The sequence below is a fragment of the Rhincodon typus genome, chromosome 16 (genome assembly GCF_021869965.1).
Source record: "Rhincodon typus isolate 14 chromosome 16, sRhiTyp1.1, whole genome shotgun sequence".
Lineage (NCBI taxonomy): Eukaryota > Metazoa > Chordata > Chondrichthyes > Orectolobiformes > Rhincodontidae > Rhincodon > Rhincodon typus.
Window position 1 is genome coordinate 12,928,620 of NC_063347.1, and position 20,499 is coordinate 12,949,118.

The 20,499-nt window shown below is 39.0% G+C and overlaps 1 protein-coding gene across 1 annotated transcript in view; it reads right to left on the bottom strand.

Annotated features, from left to right (window-relative positions):
• LOC109912935 (guanine nucleotide-binding protein G(i) subunit alpha-2) overlaps positions 1–20,499 on the bottom strand; it is a 55,463-nt gene that overhangs the window by 25,928 nt on the left and 9,036 nt on the right. Inside the window, exon 2 of the mRNA XM_048606218.1 lies at positions 5,630–5,759. Within this exon, the coding sequence (XP_048462175.1) occupies positions 5,630–5,759 (130 nt within the window). The remainder of the gene's footprint in view (positions 1–5,629; positions 5,760–20,499) is intronic.

Here is a 20,499-nt window from a genome sequence, read left to right on the forward strand (position 1 = left end):
GACGTAAGTTCATAAGTAAACAGCTGTGGTAGCAGGTTAAAATCCTAACACCTCAAGGACTCCAAGAATTTTTAAACAACGTAACTTTTATTTCTGTCTCTGTACTTGACCCATTGTCCCTTTTTAAATTTAGTACACATGCATGCATGTTTGATATTGCATTTTAATTTTTTTCTTGGAATTAGTAGGTAATTAAAGTTCTTTTCTAGATGTTATCAGATTAGAAAGGGTACAGAGAAAATTTACAAGGATGCTGCCAGGACTGGAGGCTTTGAGTTATAAGGAGAGGCTGGATAGGCTGGGACATTTTTGCCTAGAGCATTGGAGGCTGAGGGATGATCTCAAAGAGGTTTATAAAATCATGAGGTGATAAGGTGAATAGCCAATGTCTTTTTCCCAGGGTAGGGGAGTCTAAAACTAGATAGATCTAAGATGAGAGGGGAAGAGATTTAAAAGGGGCCTGAGGGCCAACATTTTCACACCGAGGGTGGTGTGTGTATGGAATGAGCTGCCAGAGTAAGTGGTAGATACAGATATGGTTACAACTTTTAAAAGATATTTGAACAGGTATATGAGTAGAAAATGCTTAAGAGGGATACAGATCAATCACAGGCAAATGGGACTAATTCAGTTCAGGACACCTGATCAGCATGGACAAGTTAGACCAAAGCGTCTGTATCATTGTTGTATGACTCTATTCTTAAAATTGACCTGTTCTATGTTTGTAGCAGGTCGGTTAGCTGGCTGGTTCGTGATGGAGTGATGCCAACAGCATGGTTTTAATGCCCCACTCTGGCTCAGGTTACCATGAAAATTTCCTCTTTTAAATCTCTCCCCTTGCCTGAGGCAGAGTGGGCTTCCAGTTAAACCACCAGTTACCTCTCTAATGAGAGTAGCCCTATGGTCCAGGTTGGACTTATTAATAGGATGTTTTAACTGAAGTGTGACAGCAGCTAAAAAGACTTAAAATATTTGTTGCAATCACTTGATCATAAAAATCACCTGACCATAATCTAACTTTATCAAATGAATCTTAACATTATCCTTACAACAAGGTTACACTGCTTCCCTTTCACTCAGCTTTTTGCTTGCAACCTTTTGGCATATTATTTTTCCTGAGATTCTCCCTCACCACTGAATAGATGCAGAACATCGGGGGTAACCAGTGAACAACCAGTGATCACTGATTATATTGGTGTTAATGACATGGCTAGGAAGAGGGATGAGCTCCTACGGATGATTTCATGGAGCTAAGAAAGGAATTAAGAAGTTATACCCCAAAATTTTGTAATTTCCACATTCTTCCCGGTGTTAGATCCGAGTGAGTACAAAGTTACAAGGACAGTGCAGTTGAAGGCATGGTTAGGGAGACATTGCAAGACAAAGGGCTTTAGGGCAGATACTGGGGGAAGATAAGATCAGTTAAAAAACGAGGCTGATTAGATCTCAAGGGACTGGATTCAATGTCAATGATGGGGAGTGCTTAAATTAAGTTAGTAGGGAGATGGGAACCTGAGCATAGATTGAGAAGGAAGACTAACAAAACTGCAAATAGAAGGCAGAAAATTATTGCACATGCAAGATCATGAAAAAAGAAAGGCTACAAAATAGAAAAAGGAGTTAAAAACCAAAAGAACTGCGGATGCTATAAATCAAGAACAAAAACAAAGTTGCTGGAAAAGCTCAGCAGGTCGGGCAGCATCTGTGAAGGAGAAAACAGAGTTAACGTTTCGGGTCTGGTGACCCTTCCTCAGAAAAAGGAGTTGTTTAATGATTACTCGTAAACACTTAGATGCAAGGAGCCAAGTGATAAGTTAAGGTCACTGACATATGTGGAAGAATAACATAGGTATTAATGAAGCAAAAGGTGGAAATTAATTTTCAATATTGTTGGTCTCAGAATATTTAGATGAGATAAAGAGAAAATTAAAGAGAGGTAATATTGGTTAAAGAAACCATCAACTTTAAGAGAACAGCTGATATGCTAGAAGGGGCATTAAATGAGATCATGACGTTTAACCAAGGAAAGGGCAATCCCACTGCTAGGAGTACACTATAAGTAACATTAACTGGAATAAATTGTGAAGGATACAGAAGGTGCAGAGCCTTAAAAATGCACGTGGGTTATATTTTAAGGTAGTACATAGCAAGCCAAACAAGAGGCAATTCTGAAATTTGTTTTAGAAAACAAATCTGGGGTAGTGGAAGGGGCTTCTGTAGAGAGTATTTTACTGCTAATAATCATAAATTCAGTTGGATTTAGTGCTATTCTGGGAAAGGATAAAAACAGATAGAATAAAAGGTCACGACACTACAGGAAGCAGGTGATTGCACACAGGATGTGAGGAGGCGATTGACCAAGATGTTTTCTGGGTTGAAACATTTTAGCTACAAAGACAGGTTGAATAGGCTTGAATTTTAGAGCAGGGAAGGCTGAGACAGGCAGGACCTGATTGAGAGGCCTCAGATTGAGGGGCATGGTCAGGCTGCTGAGGAAGCAGCAGTTCCCTTTATTCAAAGGGTCAATAACAAGGGGGCAAAATTTTAAAAGGTAAAGGGCAAGAGTTTAGAGGGGATTTGAAAAAATATTGTTTTTCCACTCAGAAGGTGGTGGGGATCCAGAACGCACTGCCTGGGAATCTCAATCTTTTAAAAATATACGTGGATGGGCACTTGAAACATCATAACATTCAAGACATTCTGGCCAAGTGCCAGAAAGTGAGATTAGTGTAGACAGGTCAGCACAGACTCGATGGGCCAAAGAGCCTCTTCTGAGATGTACAATTGAGAGTCTATAAAAGCTTTAGACTCTGGAAAGGTCAATTTTACTAAGAATGATATAACTCGGCAAAAGTGGATCAGAAACACCGGCTTGAAAGTAAATCAGTGTCACAGCAGTGAAAGACAGTCAAGAAAGAGCAAAAGGAAGGTACGAAACAAAGATAATCCAACAAAAGGGAGGAACCGAAATCTAGACACCACCAACAGCCATAATCACTCAACACAATCATGTGTCAAAGAGCACACAGATGAAGTTGAAGTTTTAAAAAGTTCATAACAAGAACTCAATGTTGCGGAAATCCTAGAGGAATATAAAAAGAGGTGAAATTATAAAGGAAGTATGGAAAGCAAAGAATGGACATGAAATTACACCACTGAGCCAACTCATCGAAAACCCAAAAGATTTTATTTTTATAAATGCATAAAAAGTGAAAGAAAAACTAAAGAGAAACTATGGTTAACTATTTCTGAGTGTAGAGATAGAAAACATGGGCACAGTTCTTCACGAATACTTTGCATTTGTTTTTACAAAACAGAAGGACAAAACAAACATTGTGTTTGAAGAAGGATGCAAAATATTGGACAGGATAAAAATGGGGGGAGGGGGGTTCAGTTAGGAGGAGGAGCTTTTGCGAAGATGTTTTGCATTCTTAAAAATCCATAAATTAGTCTGGATGAAATGTATCTCAAGTTACTTAGGGGGACAAGTAAAGAAATGTCAGAAATCATTTCCTAGTGTCCTCTGGCTAACTGCGGTGCTAAAGGACTGCTAAAATTGTACTAGAACATAGCACAGTATAGGCCCTTCGGCCCAAGATGTTGTGCCGAACTTTTACCCTAAACCTAAAAAGGGACAAAGGATAGCCTGAAGAATTACAGGTCAGTCAGCCCAATTTCTGTGGTGGGCAAATTACTGAAAAAGATCTTGACAGTGTAAATCATTTGGAAAGGCATGAATTAACAAAAGTCAGCATGGAATAGTTTAAAAAAAAATTGAGTCTGAATAACTGTACTGAATATTTTACATTGTTACAAGGAAGAATCACTGACGGTAGAGTGTTTGAAGTAGTCTACATTGATTTTAGCAACAGTTTTGACAAGGTTCCACATGGCAGACTAGCCAGAAAATCAAAAGCACATGGAATCCAAAGCAAGGAAAGTTAGATCCAAAAATAGCTCAGTGGCAGGAAGCAGAGAGTTATGGTTGTCCGGTTTTTTGGGACTGGAAAGTTATTTGCTGTGATCTCAATAGTGGATTCCTTGCTGATCATATATGAATGATAGAATTAAATGAAGTGACTGATTAAGAAGCGATTAAAAGAGGATGCAAAAATTGACTATGATTGATGGTGAGGAAGGAGTTTGAAGATTGCAAGAAAATATCAACCAACTGATCAAGTGGGCACAAAAATGAATTTTAGTTCAATCTGGAGAAGTATGCAGGTAATTTATTTAATAAAGGAAAAACAAGGCTGAATTGAGAATGTACAGGAACAGACACACCTTGGAGCCCATGTTCATAGATTCCTTAAGATAGCAGAACAGGTGGATAAGGTGGTTAAAGGGGGAATATAGGATAGCTTCCTTTATCGGCCATAATCAGAAGTCACTCGACACCAGGTTGTAGTCCAACAAGTTTATGTGAAATCACAACTTTTCAGAGCACTGCTCCTTCATCAGGTGAATATCAATTCTTTGTAATTATCTCTGCTTTAATTAACAGGATCATAGGTCATCCCTTGACTTGGTATTCAACTGTTGACACTTTACTCACACCATTTGACACTTTTGACCACCTGCAAACACGTGTTAAGCCAGCCTGTCGACAGTCCACTCACACCATTTGTATTATTTTTTGACACTCTTAATTATCTGGAATTATCTTCCAATTATCTCTCTGCCTATAAATTCTATGCCTGTGCACTCCCTTCCATTTCACCCCATGAAGGAGCAGTGCTCTAAAAGCTTGAGATTTCGAATAAACCTACTGGGCTATAACCTAGCGTCGTGTGACTTCTGATTTTGTCCACCCCACTGGTCAAAATCTCCACTGGCACCTCCACTTTATTGGACATGACCTAGACAGCAAGAGTAGGGAAGTTATGCTATAACTGTATAACAACACCAGTCAAACTGCAAATAGACCACACGCTGTACCATATGATCACATAGTTCATGCTAGAGACGGGACAGCGGAGACTTAGGAGACTGTTGTTATCATAAACAGTTCATTTCAGCTGAAGAATGATTGGATAAACTAGAGATTATTTCTTGGTTATTTTGGAACACAGAAGTCAAGGATAGGTTTTTAATTAAGATCCAGGTATCCATGTAAAGTGGATTGGAAGGACTCATTTCCATTAACACAAAAATCAATAACAATGGGGTACATACTCAAGATACTCAACAGAAGGATTACAAGGGAGTTGAGGTGCAAGGGCCTGCCTAAAGGATGGTGAGGGTCTGAAACACTCTGCCTGTAAGGATGGTAGAGGAAAATATCATCTTGGCATTTGAAGAACAGTGGGGCACTTGAGATGCTATAATCTATAGGGCTAAGCGCTAAGAGCTAAGAGTAGGCATGAAACTAGAAATGTAGACTGGGAATGGACATGATGGACCGAATGGCCTCTTTCTGTTCAATAGATCTGTCTCTATGTATTTGTATGCTGGATTCAAATTGGCCTACTTAAAATGCTCTTAATAGGTGAAAATTTGTCTAAATGACACTAATAATAAGCACTGCCCACTGAAAATTCTTATAAAGTATCAACATATATTCTACATTTATTGAAATATTAGAAAGAGATTATCCTGAACAGTCAAGAGTCCATGATATATTACTCACCATCTCCTCGTCCTCAGCCAGGACTAAGTCATATGCACTAAGAGCTACACAGAAGATGATGGCAGTGACACCCTCAAAGCAATGGATCCATTTCTTTCTCTCAGATCTCTGTCCACCAACATCAAACATCCTGTGGGGAAAAAAAATAAATCGATACAACACTGTTTTAACTTTCAAAATATTGCTTGGGCAGTGAACAATTGTTTTTTATATTATTTTTGATCTGTTGAAATTACATTTATTTCTGCAACTTGATATTTGTACCTCACGTGGTTTTCAATTAAATTACAGTGAGGCAGTGGTATTTTAAATTTTAAACCATCACCCATTTCTGACTAAATCTTGTTTGACCGGACAGTCTGATAAGATGATGTATATGATGCTGAGTCAAGTCTTTAAACCACAAATGGCAAAATGAACCAATTGTGAAACTTTATATTCGTAGGTAGTTTCTAAGGTAATGCTAACCATATTACAGATTCTACTAGACAGAGACAATTTTAATTCCAAGTTCCAGTCAGAGAAGAATGAGTGTTTACAGGCCTTTACATTCTCTCCAATAGCTTAGTCATCCAGAATAACCTTTAGTACATTAAAGCAAGCAAACACTGGGTCAGCAGTGGTATTTCTTGGGTAATTCAAATTCTGAGCATCAGTCCTCAACTACAAGTGATACAAACATCTCCCATCAAAATCTTTAATGAGGTTTGTTTGATAGTTCTTTACACAAGGGCCCATCAAGCTGGGATAAATATTGCAGTCTTTCATCACATCATTGGTTCATTTGTCTCTATTTATTTTCATAATACAGCTGTGAGGCCAAATCCCACAGAGCAAGAGTACCCAGTTACATTTATTCAACTATTCATGTAGCATCTTTAAATTAGCTGAACATTCTAGCACATTTAAGACGGAGTTAAACAATACTGAAACAAAATAGATGAAAATTGACTGAAAAGCTTTGTTATTTGAAAAAAAGGGATTCAAGAAGGAAGTAATACTCTGCATTTGAATTAATTTTGTGCACTCATGGTGTGTAGAAATTTGCAACATATACAGTTTCTGGCTAAAGCTAGAAAATTGTAACTGCTATCTTGGTGCTGTTCCATTTATCAGAATGATCAGCAGAATATGGCAGTCATCCCATATATCCTTCTGGTGTTTCATTCAAGAAAAGGTTCATTGTTAATTCTGTGACACACTAACCCATTCTCTTCATGCAGGAGGCGTATTCACTTGCTTGTAAGGTCCTGTACAATCTGCTTTATTGCTGTAAACTCATCTCATTCTAAATGGAGGTTCTGTCGCAGATGAGGATGACTCTCTTCCACTCTCGGTGAGTCCGTAAGCAGCTGTACAGACTGATGTGGCCACTGCAGGTTCTGTTATATTTGGGGAAGGTGGTGGTTGCGGGAAGGGGTGGGTGGGGTGTTGGTGTGGCAGTGCGCTCCTTTCGTTGTTTTCACCTGGCTTCCGTTTTTTCTCTACGCCAAGTCTCGAGGAGCTCGACAGCTTCCTGGGATGCTCCTACTCCTCTTTGAACAGTCTTGTGCTAGTGACTCCCAGGTGTCTTGAACTGGGAAACCACACCTACTTACAAAAGTTTGGACTCAAAAACATAAGGAGAGGTTCTATTCTGGTTGGCCCAGTTTCCTGAAGTGTGGCTGACCGGAAAGCCTTTGTGTGACGAATTCATGAGTGGATCATGCAAAATCTCACCAGTAGCGATATTGATCAGAATATCTTTGTGGGTTTGACTTTTGAAAACATACTTTCAACTGTGACTTGGAGTTCCACAATATGCTTTTACTTCCCAATTTTCTTAGCCATGAGGATAAATCTTATTGGGAAATCATTTCATCAACACTCTGGGAGGACACTTCAAAGACCATTCCTCATGTATGAGCCAAAGTACTAAGGTTCCCTGGTTCCAACCAGAAACACAGCAGAGCCCAATCCTGTCTTCAGGAGCATTTCCAGCCATGCACTTTCCAGCTAGCTTTGCTACACAGTGAACAAAAGCTGAAAATTCAAACAGTACAGGATACTGGAGCTAGGTGCGGCACCTTCCAGGCACCTTGATGCTGATTGACCAATTCTGCAGACCATGGAATTTGGAATTAACCTTATGATTCTCTTCTATGCTGAGCCAGATATTTACAGGACTGAAACATTCAGTCCATTGTGTCTGTGCCAGCTCTTTGAATCAATTATTTATACGCCCAATATATCACTACAGAAATATTACATACATGGGGGCCATGCCATTTTCCCATAAAAAGATGAGAACACTATATAGAAAGGTGGTTAGACAGAACGTGAACACAGGCCAAAAGGACTGCATTGTTTAGGCCAAGTCAGAGTTGAATTTTTTCACCTGATGTTTTCAATGAAAGAGTTACTGACAAGCTTAGCTAAAATTATTTAGATCTATCTTTGATATTATATTACTCATAGGAGTTTAGGATCTTGTGAAACAAATCATGAATTGTCAAGCAATTTTTCACATGTACCAGCTTACTCTATTGTAACAAGTACAGAACAAGATGTTACACAATCCTCTGATCCTGTGAAAGGGAGTTTCAATGGTAAGCTCGGACAGTTAGAATGGTAGGCAGTGTTGAAGAACATTGGAGCAACCAAGGAGTTCCAATGGTAAATAAAAGTGGAACATGGAAACAGAAGAAGAAAGCCAACATATTGGGGCATAAGGTTTAGACAGTTAGATTGACCTAACTTGGGTGATGCTGTCAATCACTTAGCTTACCAGAGTATGGCTTATCATCCAACCCAGGCTATCGTCTGTGCCAATCAAATCTATTACCCTTTTTGCAAAATACTATTTCTATCAGGTTTAAACACTGTATGCAAATGTGTGAAATAGCATCAATTCTATTCAAATAAACATATAAGCTGTTAACTTTTTATTACAAACAAATGACATCTGGTAATGAAAGTCATCAGCAATTCAGTCTCTGCTGACATTCATAAACCTTTGAAGCTTCTGTCTTCATGCTTGTTGTGTCATTAGGGCAGCCGAAAAAAATTACAGCCAGAGACTGTCAGCCAACTATTGATCAGATAAAGGAAACTATCTTTGAAGACTGCACCTAAAATGACATGTTTAAAAATGAGTTGAGCTGCCAGTTATTGCTACAAAGATGACTAAAAACAATGACCCTTTGGAGCTTCTAGCATTTAAGGCAAGTCTTGATATTTCTGTCAGAGTACAAGGAGGTTATGTACTGCCACAATTTATGCCAATCAAAAATTTGATCCACAAATTAACTCTGCGCATCTACAAAACTTGACAGTACCTTCAACTTTAAGCCTAATTTGTTCACAAAATTCCACATGTATTGTTAACTAAGTGAAAGATTCCTTAGGATATGAGCAAACCTTAGTTAGTGGAATATAAGTAGATAAACATGTGCCTACACATGCATTAATTTCCTTATTTACTTGAACCGGTTTTAAATCATTAAATATTTACATACAAACATACTCAATGTAAATTTGACAACAGGGTCTTTCTAGGGGCTAGATTAGGTCTGCTGTCATTACTGGGTGAACATTCAGGAGCAATACATTTCAAGGATGGAATTGGAAAGCACATTTATTTGCTCTTGATCCAGAGGTTTGATTTAACTGACAAGAGAAATAAGGTGGCTAGGATAGTTGAGGTGCGGGGGGCGGGGGTGAGGTTTCTCCTTACTTTCACTGACACCAACCCTGGTCGAGGTCATTGTTATAACTTGATCTGAAGCAGATGACAATCACCAGAGACAACTTCTGAAACACCTGTACATGGCACACGGTTAGAAGTTAAGTAAGGCTGCTTGCAGTACAATGTCAGATGTCAATATGTTTCAGGATCATCAATATGTAACAATAATTCTATCGACACAGGCAGCAGTGTGTTCAAATTGTCAACATGGCGCCAACAAAGCATGTGGAGTGAAACAAAAGTCTGAAAAATACCACTGCTTTACAGAATAGATAAGGTGAATAGCAAAGGTCTTTTCCCTAGGGCAGGGTGTTTCAAAACTAGAGGGCATATTTTTAAGGTAAGAAGGGGAAAAAATTATAAAAGGGACCCGAGAGCAACTTTTCCTCAGGCAGTTTATTCCATATATGCACCATCCTTTGTGTGAAAGTGATAGATGCTGGTACAGTTACAACATTTAAAAGACATTTCGATGGGTACGTTAATAGGAAACATTTAGAGGGATATGGGCCAAACGCAGGAAATTGGGACTAGTTTAAGTTTGGGAAACCGGGTTGGCGTGGACAAGTTGGACCGAAGGGTCTGTTTCCATGCTATGTGACACTATAACATGAACTTCATGCAAATGGAATCCAGCATTTATCAGGTTTAGAGCAAACGTTGACAAATAAGGAATACAATCTGGGGTAAGACAGCTCTCAAACCAGGTCATGGAGTTTCATCAAGCAACAGGTTGGGACAGGAAAGGAATGACCAAAGTAATAAGACAGTGAGAAAAGAGGTTAATTCATATTTTACAATGTTTCACAAGGATTTGAGGAATTCTTTTTCACTGAGAGGGCAATGTGAATCTGGAACTCATTGCCTTCAAGAGTGGCAGAAGCAAAAGGTCTCACACATTTTGGAAGTATTTAGATGTGTCCTTGTAATGCCAAGGCATAAAAGGCTATGGGCCAAACAATGGGAAACAGGATTAGAGTAGGAGATGATTTTCTGAATCAGTGCAGACTCGATAGTCTAAAGGACTTTTTCTGTGCTATAGATCTCCATGCCTTTAATAGAAAAAGTCAACAAGAAACAGAGCCTGAAGTGAGGGACATGTATGCATCCCTCTCTCACAACACCCAAAAATCTCTGAATTTTTCTATTAGACCTTTTCCCATATTAAGTATCATGAAATTATAGTGCCTCTTTCCTTCCTGCAGGTTTTTCTATCTCAAATGTAGCATGCTCCTTTCAGATATTTACTTAAGTTGAACATAACAGCTAATAGTCTCTGACCAGATATGTGAAGGCTGCTGCAACAAAAGTTAATGATAATTTGTCAAGGCTACTGTAACAGCACCTTCCAAATCTGCATCATCTATCACCTAGAATAACAAGGGCAGGAGATGCATGGTATTACCACCATCAATTGCATGAGACCATAACAGAGTTACAAAAGTAGGCCACTCAGCCCATCAAGTCTGCTTTGCCAGTCAATGAGATCATGGCTGATCTGATAATCCTCAACTCCGTTCCTGACTTTTCACTATGATCTTTGATTCCCTTAAAAATCTATTGCAGCCTTGAATACCAGTCTCTGTAGTCAAGAATTCCACAGATTCACTACCCTCAAAAAAGAAATTTCTCATGTGTCTTAAATGTGTGAGGTTATGCTATAGGGGAAACATTTTCACATCCAACCTGTCAAGTCCCCTAACAATCTTGTCTTTCAATAAAATCACCTCTGATTCTTCTAAGTTCACTGAGTCCACAGCCCCAATCTAGTCAACCTATGCTCATAAGACAGTCCTGGTATCAATCTCGTGAACATTCTCTGGACTGCCTCCAATGGCTACTTTATCTTTCCTTAATATAAAGGAACCAAACTGTTCACAATGCTGTGATCTGACTAATGCCTTGTATAATTTCAGCAAAAGCTCCCTACTTCTATACTCTGGTCATTTTGAAATAAAAGGCCAACATTCCATTTGTCTTTCCTATTAGCCAGCGAACTTGGATGCTAGATTTTTGTGATTCATGGAAAAGAACTCCCAAATCCCACTGTTCTGTAGTTTTCTATATTTAAAGTAATATTCAGGTCCTCTATTCTTCTTACCAAAGCGCATAACCTCATATTTTCCCACGATATTCCATCTGCTAAGATCTTGGCCGCTCAGTTAACCTGTCGTCAGTATCCCTCTACAGTCTGAGTCGGTCATTCTCAGCACTTTATTGCCTTCCTCACCTATTTCTATGTAGTCAAGTTTGCTGATGACAGTAAATTTATATTTCTCATCTATGTCATTCAGACATAATTACATGCCCTCCTCCAAGCCACACACCTTCTAGGCTGGAAATTATATTGCATTATTTCATTATCACTGCAGCAATTAAGGATGGACAATAAATGGCTCACTTTGCCACTAACACACACCCCCAGAACAATTAAACAATTGAATTAATTAGCTTTTAACAGCACATTATTATTTGTGGGAGAGAGCAGAAGGTATAAGCAAATTATGGATGATCTTTCCATGAATAGATATTTACCATAGTTAAAGATCACAACTGGTCACAATAATGTTATATCTCCTAGAATGCAATGCAGGATAGCAATAAGAGTGATAATAGAAGATAATGCACAGCTCACACAATAAAGACAGACCAAATGCTGTTCATTTAATTTCCCAGAAACCAGAAACAGACGGTTAGATCACACCATAGATTGGGTGAGATAGGAATGTTTCAGTGAGAATGAGTTAAATACAGGAACTCTGCTTATCAACAGTACTTCTCACTGCCAGGCATTTGTTTAAATTAATAGCCAGATGAATTTCAGTAGCACATCTTGCATACAGACGATGTCTTGGAGCTTTGATGGGCAGAGGAAAATACAACTCAGGGTGGCAATGGAAAAACTACAAGTGCATCTAAATTCATGGTTGCACATATCACCAATGCTCAGTAGCAGCAGTGTGCTATCTGTAAAATGCACTGCAGAAATTCATCAAGGCTGCTCTCACAACAGCTTCCAAACACACAATCTCTAGCATTTAGAAATACAAGGGCAGCAAACAGATGGCAACCACCACATGCAAATTCTCCTCCAAGCACTCACGATTCCAAATTGAAAATAGATCACTGTCCCTTCACCATTGCTGGGTCAGAATGCTAGAACTCCCCCCCCCAAAGGCATTTTTGATCTGCTTACACCAAATGGACTGCAGTGCCTGAAGGTGGCAACTCGCCACCACCTTCTCCAGGGCAACTAGGGACAGTCAAATGCTGGTTCAGCCAGCAATGCCCAAGTCCCATGAATGGAAAAAAGTGCCAGTCTTTGGAAACAAGGTGGTTGGGAAAGAGAAGCTATAGTTTCAATATCCAAATTGGGTCAATTTGTCACAATCTGCAGTGAGGTCTTTAAAGAAAGCATGCAAAAAGGTAAGAGATGATGATCAAAGTATGTTTGAAAAACTCATGTTAATGGATAATCCATTGCATCCTTCCCCCACATCAACATAGGGAGACAGTGGAAGGACGGAAGGAAGGAAGGAATAGCGAGAGCGAGACGAAAGGAAACTGAGCAAACAGAAAAGAACTTTTAAATTCCTTTATATATCACAAATTCAAGAATACTCAGGGCAACCCAAGGTAAAAAGACAAGGATAGTGTCAGCCAAGATAGCCAGTGGAAATTCAGTGCAGAATTTCTCAGGAGAACTGGGTTACAGGACATAAAAAAATGCTAACAGTAAAAAGTCTTAATTTCGCAACGACTAACTGTCAAGTTCATCAACCACAGTCTTGTGTACAACATATCTTTCACCATCACTAAAAAAAGGATTTTGGGCGAGTTGTTTCTATTTACATGGCAACTTGAAAACTCATGTGACTGGATTAGTCAAATAACATCAATAAATTAGACAATGATTATTAATATAAATAACCTCTTGTTACACATTAAGTGTCAATTGTACATTAATCGTGTTTAATTGCATGCAGGTGCTGTGTATTAACTGCAGATCTACTTGTGCATCTTTAACCAGGAATTAACCCTAACTGTGGTTCTTGGATTAGGAGACGCATGTTTATTACGTTCATCTCTAAATATGTGTTTACGAAAGCATGTACAGATTGGCTCCAGTGCTACCCTTTGCTATCAGGTTTTCTAGAATGGAACACAAATTCTAAATATTTCTAAAAACTAAATGCTGTTCATTTAATTGCAGGCAGTACATACAATTGCTAATAAAAACTAAGTAAATTTGAAGATAGATGTTCCAATAAATGACTTATTCCTTTGCTCAACATACTGACTTTAGTTATGTGGAAAGATTAGAGAAGATGGGTTCTTTTGCTTAGAGAAGCTTGAGAAAATATTTGATTATGGTATTCAAAATGGTCACATGTCTAAATAGAGTAGGGAGGGAGGGAGAGAGGCTATATCACTATTGGAAGGTTTAAAGAATCAGAGGATGCAGTAAGATGAATAGCGAAAATTAACAACATGAGATAGAACCATTTTACACAGGGAAAGTAAGGGTGTTAAACTAGCTGGCTGCTCTTGCAGAGGGCCAGCAGTAACATGATGGGACAATTAGCCTCCTCCTATACTCTAAGTATCTATGAATCTACTTTGCATCAATGTACAATAGCAACCCTTCAGCACCACCAAAAAGGCAGCCTGGGAAACAAAGGAATGTTAGCACACAGTTGAAAGACAGTCAGATGGAAGTATGCACCTACATATCTTTGACCCTTGAGGATCTTGTAAAGTACTGCCCCAGCTCTAATTTCACTTTGTTCTTTCAAGTCTTTTGTTGTCAGGTTCGGAATCCATTCCTCGAATCATGTTCCTCCACACCATTTGCTACAATATCAAAACGGCTCTTCTCTAAGTGAACAAACATTCTATGCGACTATGACAAAAGTTACCTCTCTCTCCTTGCCCGGTCTACAGGCTTTGACCTGGTATTCCATACCACCTCTTCCCCAACATTCAGTCAGGTGGGACTGCTCTCACCTAGTTCTAAATTTCTCCACAGAATTCATCTATTCAGCCTCTATTTCTCATTTACATGCTGTGCTGTTGCAATATCATCCAAAAATATGGCAGTTTTCAAATGTACACAGACAAATATCCCCACCTCTTCAGCGGAATGCACTGCGTGGGGTGGGGGGGAAGGGGGGGGGGGGAAGTGGGGAGGAGGCTAGAAACCCTACAACCTGCGAAAAAAATTTGGATGAGTATTTCAAATATCACAACATTCAAGGAATGGTCTGTTTCTGTGCTGTACGACTCTATGATATGGGGCAAGTCCTGGAAATTGGAATTAGTGCACTTTTGGTGGTAGTTATGTTGGTGCAGACTCAATGGGCCAAAGGGCTATTTCTGCGTTGTATGAATCTACGAACCATCTCTCTGAACTCTTTGTTTTAAGATAAAAAAGTAGCTTTTTATTGCAATACATCCTCTTTGAATTAAGGCACTTTTTGCAACAATGTCTGGCCTATCAATTCATTCAACTTCACTTCTATACTGTTTTTTGAAAAATTAGTTCAAGGAAATTTATTTCAACATCAAATATAAAATATTCAAAAATAGAGAAAGAAAACTCCAAATCTGCAAAATATTTTCTTACACTTTATATCTCTGTGCTGGTTTGACAGGCAGTAGCCACTTGATATGTTCTGTATGAAATACACAGTAAAGATATTGTGCATTCTCTAAACAATACTAAAATATATCTTGTGGGAGCTTTGGTTCTAATTTTTAAGTTACAAAACAAGTAATATATGGACTACACTGCACCCCTCTCAACTCTTCCACTAAATTATCAAACTGGTTGCCCAAAATCCAGTGCTGAATGAGCAAAAATTTCCTCCAATTATGTTTGTCCGCAATACAAGCTTTGTTCCCTACCTACCAACTTAATCTCCTTTTCTGGCAACTCTTCGAGAGTGAACCCAGTATTGCAACCTTAGTGTTGTATTTGACACCAAGAGATACTTATAACCACAAATTTGTGCTTTCACAATCTGCCAACTTCCATGAGTTTAACATCACCTGACTCTGCATCTCCTTCAACTCACTTGCAGCTGTAACGCTCATACAGGCCTTTGCCACCTGTAGCTTTGATTATTCCAATCTTCTCATTGATGGAAGATATAACACAGGAAGTCAGCAATCTGAAGTCATCCAAAAGTGTGCTACCCATGTCCTCATTGACCTCATGCCCTGTTCATCCATCTACATTAGCCCTTGATTAAACAACATTCTGGTTTTAAAACATCATCCTTGTATTTAAATACCTGCATGGCCACCCCTCTCTGCAATAACTTTTCAACCAAATCATCTTCTGCAACATCTTCACTCCTAGCCTGAAGCCAACGTTAGATTCAAGCCTGACAAGCATCCGGATTTTGAACATGCCACTACTGGTGACCGTACCTTCAGATTCTTACATTCCTAAATTGCATCTAACTCTACCCATTTTTCATCCTTCAATTTTTCATCATTCAATAAAGACTCTAGCTATCAACAATGAATATTACTTATTGGCCAGGTGTCAAATTTTGCCTTAAAACATTCTCAATAAGCACCATGGCACTACGTTTACACAACTGTGTTCAATTTGCAATTCAGGAACCCTTATTTCTTTTTAAGAATTTGTATCGCTTGAGCCAAAGTCAATCTTCAGGTTTGCTTTGAGCATACGGCATGGAGACCAATAAAAGCAGAAGGAAAAACTGAATCAAACTTGAGAGAGTAAGAAATCATGGGACTGACTGCTTTCTGGAATAAACACTGAAATCAAGCACAGTTCAGAACATTTTAGCACCAAGTTTTCATAACTTAAGGATTTTAAATGTCGTGCAGGACAAATACATTTGGGAATTAATAACAGAGCAACTGAAGAACATTTTAGTCTCCATTCACACTTATGGTTTTTAGTTACATTAGAGTAGCATTCTTCAACTTTGTGCTCCATCTAACCTCCGCTTTATCATAGCAGACATACTTGATACAGAAGTGTTCAAACCGTGGCCCAAAAGAAAGGGTCCACTGGCAAAGACTCAAGGCAGATAAAATCTGAATCTCAATACTGAATGACTTTCATGTGGATTACTAATTCTATTCATATTCATCTGTACTGTCCCTTCATTACACTAAAACACTTGTCTCTTTTAAACCATCCCCTCCCCACACCCTGAAGTCCCCATACAGCCACCAGATAAAGCAGTATTGATTTTGTGGAATATTTTACTGACTATTGCAAATTTACTTCGAAGGAAGCTGATCAGTGCCTTGAGGAACTGGCTACAGGCATTCATCTGACCCCTTGCCTCACTGAGTTTCTGGATCTCAAATTCCAAGAACCTTATGGTGGCATGAACAATGGAGATCAGCCATCTCTGACAAGCACAATTACAATCAAGTTACTGAAATTGATCGTGCATTCCATATAATCTGGCATGCAGCCACCACTACACTCGCGATTTAAGCAGAAAGTTAACCTTAGATTAATTTCCCAGGCAAACTCAAGTGGAGCTATGTCCACTTAATCTGTTCTTCAAATAATAAAAAAAAGTGTGGACTTTCTGATAACTGTATTTGTATATGCCAGCTGGAGCTGGTCATCGTGTTTTCTGGTTTTAAAACTGCAGACAGACACAAGATTGGAATAATCTGTGTGAAGACTCTCCTGACACTCCATGTACCCCCAACCTTTAGTGGTAGCTGAAATCTAAATAAGCGGCTCAATTTTGAATCTTGGCCCTTCCAAATCAGAAGTTAAAGCACAAGACAAAGCAACAAGCAGAGAATGAGACCTTAAGTACACAGATAACTCCCTTTATTACAGTTATTATAGAATCATTTGATCGATTAGCATTCCTTTCAATCATTCTTAATTGAAAATTACATTTATGTCTATGAATAATTACTTCCTTTCCAAATTAAACTTGACCTTAACTTATTAACAGCCTTTGAATTTAAAATATAATAAAACTTCAAGTATGAATTTCAAACAATATTTCTGGCAACTGAAAATACTCAGGGGAGGCAATGGCCTAGAGGTATTAACGCTGGACTGTTAATCCAGAGACCCAGATAATATTCTAGGGACCTGGGTTTGAATCCCGCCATGGCAGATGGTAGAATTTGAATTCAATAAATATCTGGAATTAACAATCTAATGATGACCATGAATCCATTGTCAATTGTTGGAAAAACCCAACAATCTGGTTCACTAATGTCCTTATCTGGTCTGGCCCTACATGTGACTCCAGACCCACAGCAATGCGGTTGACTCTGAACAGCCCTCTGGGCAACTCGTCCGTGAATGAATAAAGGAAAAAAAACATTAGCAATGAAGTTGAAGTTGATCTTATTGTTTCCCATATGATTATTTATTTTCTCAATCCTTTCCCCAGTGGGGACCCAAGCACCATTTACTTCATGTTCTGTCTTTGACTGAAATCTAATCAGAAATGTGTTGCAGAAGTATGAGATTTCAGTCATGCCAGGAGAGCCCAGTTTTAATGACATGGCCTTTCTACACAGTTGAGAAGTCTCCTGTAGCTAACACACAGGGAACCCTTGTGGACCAGGAATAGCAGAAACACTTCCTTTTGAACTAGTTTACGAGTATGTGGCACCAACTGTAGCAAAATTATTTTTTATAGATGTTGGCTGTGATTCACATTTCCTTCACTCAAATATCCCTGGCTTATTTTAACCCTCCAAATACCAATTACTACTACATGGAATAATCAACATTAGAAATGAATATCAAGTTGCAGTCTAATCAAAAGGGTCAGATGTCTTCTTTCAGGGTATATGGAAGTGATTTACAAGTTGCCGTCTGAATTCAGATGGTTTAAATGCACAATGATGCATACTTGGGATCATAAATACAAGATGGGGAGCAACTTTTTAAACTGAATCTTGTACTGGCAGTTTTGACAAAAGGTCATAGACTGGAAACATGAACTTGATTCCTCTCTCCACAGATGTTAGCTATCCTGTGTATTTCCAGCATCTATAGTACTGAACTTGGCTACTGTGAAATCTATATTTTGTCATTGGCACCTTGTACCAAAGCCTTTACCATTCAACTGCATAATCTTTTCACATCATCCAGTGAAAGAAATTCTTTTCTTCATTGGAGTGAAGGATGAGAAGTGACTTGATAGAGGTGTACAAGATGATGAGAGGCATAGAGTGGATAGCCAGAGACTTTTTCCCAGGGCAGAAATGACTATCACGAAGGGGCTGATTGAAGGAAGATGTCAGAGATAGGTTCTTTACACAGTGTGTTGGGTGCACGGAATGCACTGCTAGTGGTGGTAGTAGAGTCAGATACATTAGGAGCATTCTCTGCCTTTTATCACTGTACCCAGAACCTCATCTTCAGGAATATAGTGTTATTTGTTTCCTGGACACTGGTTGCTCTCTGGTATCTTTGGAAGCATGTTCTTCTCTTTAAATTTATGCAGATCATAAGGGCACAAGTTTTTATTACAGCTGCTCTGCTAAAATATGTCCTTACCAAATGTATGTATTCAAGCACATTCTAGCAGGACTTGATGGGCAGGAAGCCTTCCCTTCCCAAATCCAGGACATTGACACCAAATGTAATGCTCCTACAGCACCTTTGACTACAAGAAATCAAATCAGCATCCAGAACTGAATTGAGTCCATACCAGGCCTGTATTGCTTTCACATCATGTTGAACAATAGGTGCACACACCAAGGGAGGTAACTCATCAAGCGTTTGTGCCAATTTGGAAGATGATGCTGCATATTTCTGTAGACACTGTTTGCTCTCTGGTATCTGTGGTAAGTGGCTTTTTAATACTTACATTGATCATGAGAATCAGGAGTTTATTTTACCAACTGTGTTCTGATCAGGTGTATGCACGTACATCACTTTCTGCAGCAAGTTCTACTGGATAAGATTGGGAACTCTGTCTAATTTCCCCTCCTTTTCCTCAATCATGAACAATGACACATGTAATTTTAATTCCAGTGTTTGTTTCTGTTCTGGCAATTTTGTCCTTGTTCTTGTGGCCCTGTTCTAATCTATTCTGACCTTCAAGTCAGTCATATGCCAGTTGCACGCCTGCCTTTGAAAAATCCTCACGTCTCACACAGCATCGATGCCCACTTAACACCCATTGTTTTGTTGCCACGGTAGCAAAGTAAACTGTACAATACCCGTCAAGTGCAAGTATCAGTGATGGGCCAGATCTGTGGGAAAATTATTGTAATTAACGCCTGCTTAAATTTTGAAGCATGTATTGAACAGTCGAAGGTAATTATTGACATTTCTGGCAGGCCTGGCAGAACATTCTGAATATTCTTGATTAGCTACACTCAATAAAACTGCCAAGAAACACTAAAAGCAACAGAACATGTGATTGTAAAACAGACCTTTGCGTTCCCTTTGCCCAAAGGCAGGTCCAATCCACAGTGCCTTAACCTTCACCACAGCTAAGGCAAGGAAACAGGTCCCAAATCCACCCCAGTCAAAACAGTGTTGAACCCCCGGCTGCTGGCACCAATCTGATCCATAGTGATCATCCAGCTAATAGAGTCAGAGTCAGTCAACCCTTCAAGAAGTCAAGGAAAACAGATATATGGCATCAATACTGGCTGTAAATTAAAACAATTAACAGTATTATACCAGCTCAGAGTTGCACAATTGCAAATCTTGGTCTGGACTCAGCACTTCAGATATTTCAGTCAGTCTGATTTCCAAACACGACTGACTGACATTATTTCACACTTTCTACGTATATGCATATTTAATCTACATTATAGTCTCAAGCACCAGGAAACATGACAAAATAGTAACACTATTTTCACTACTAAATAGAGCTGAGTGCTGTATTTGACTCTGGTGGAGCAAATGTTAACTGTTATAGATTCATAGAATCCGAGATATATGGCACAGAAACCGACCCCTTGGTCCAACTTGTCCATGCTGACCAGATATCCTAAATAAGTCTAGTCCCTTTTGCCAGCATTTGGCCTATATCCCTCTAAAATCTTCCCATTCATATACCCATCCGGATGCCTTTTAAATATTATCATTGTATCAGCCTCCAGCACTTCCACTGGGAGCTCGTTCAAACACATGCACTGCCCTCTG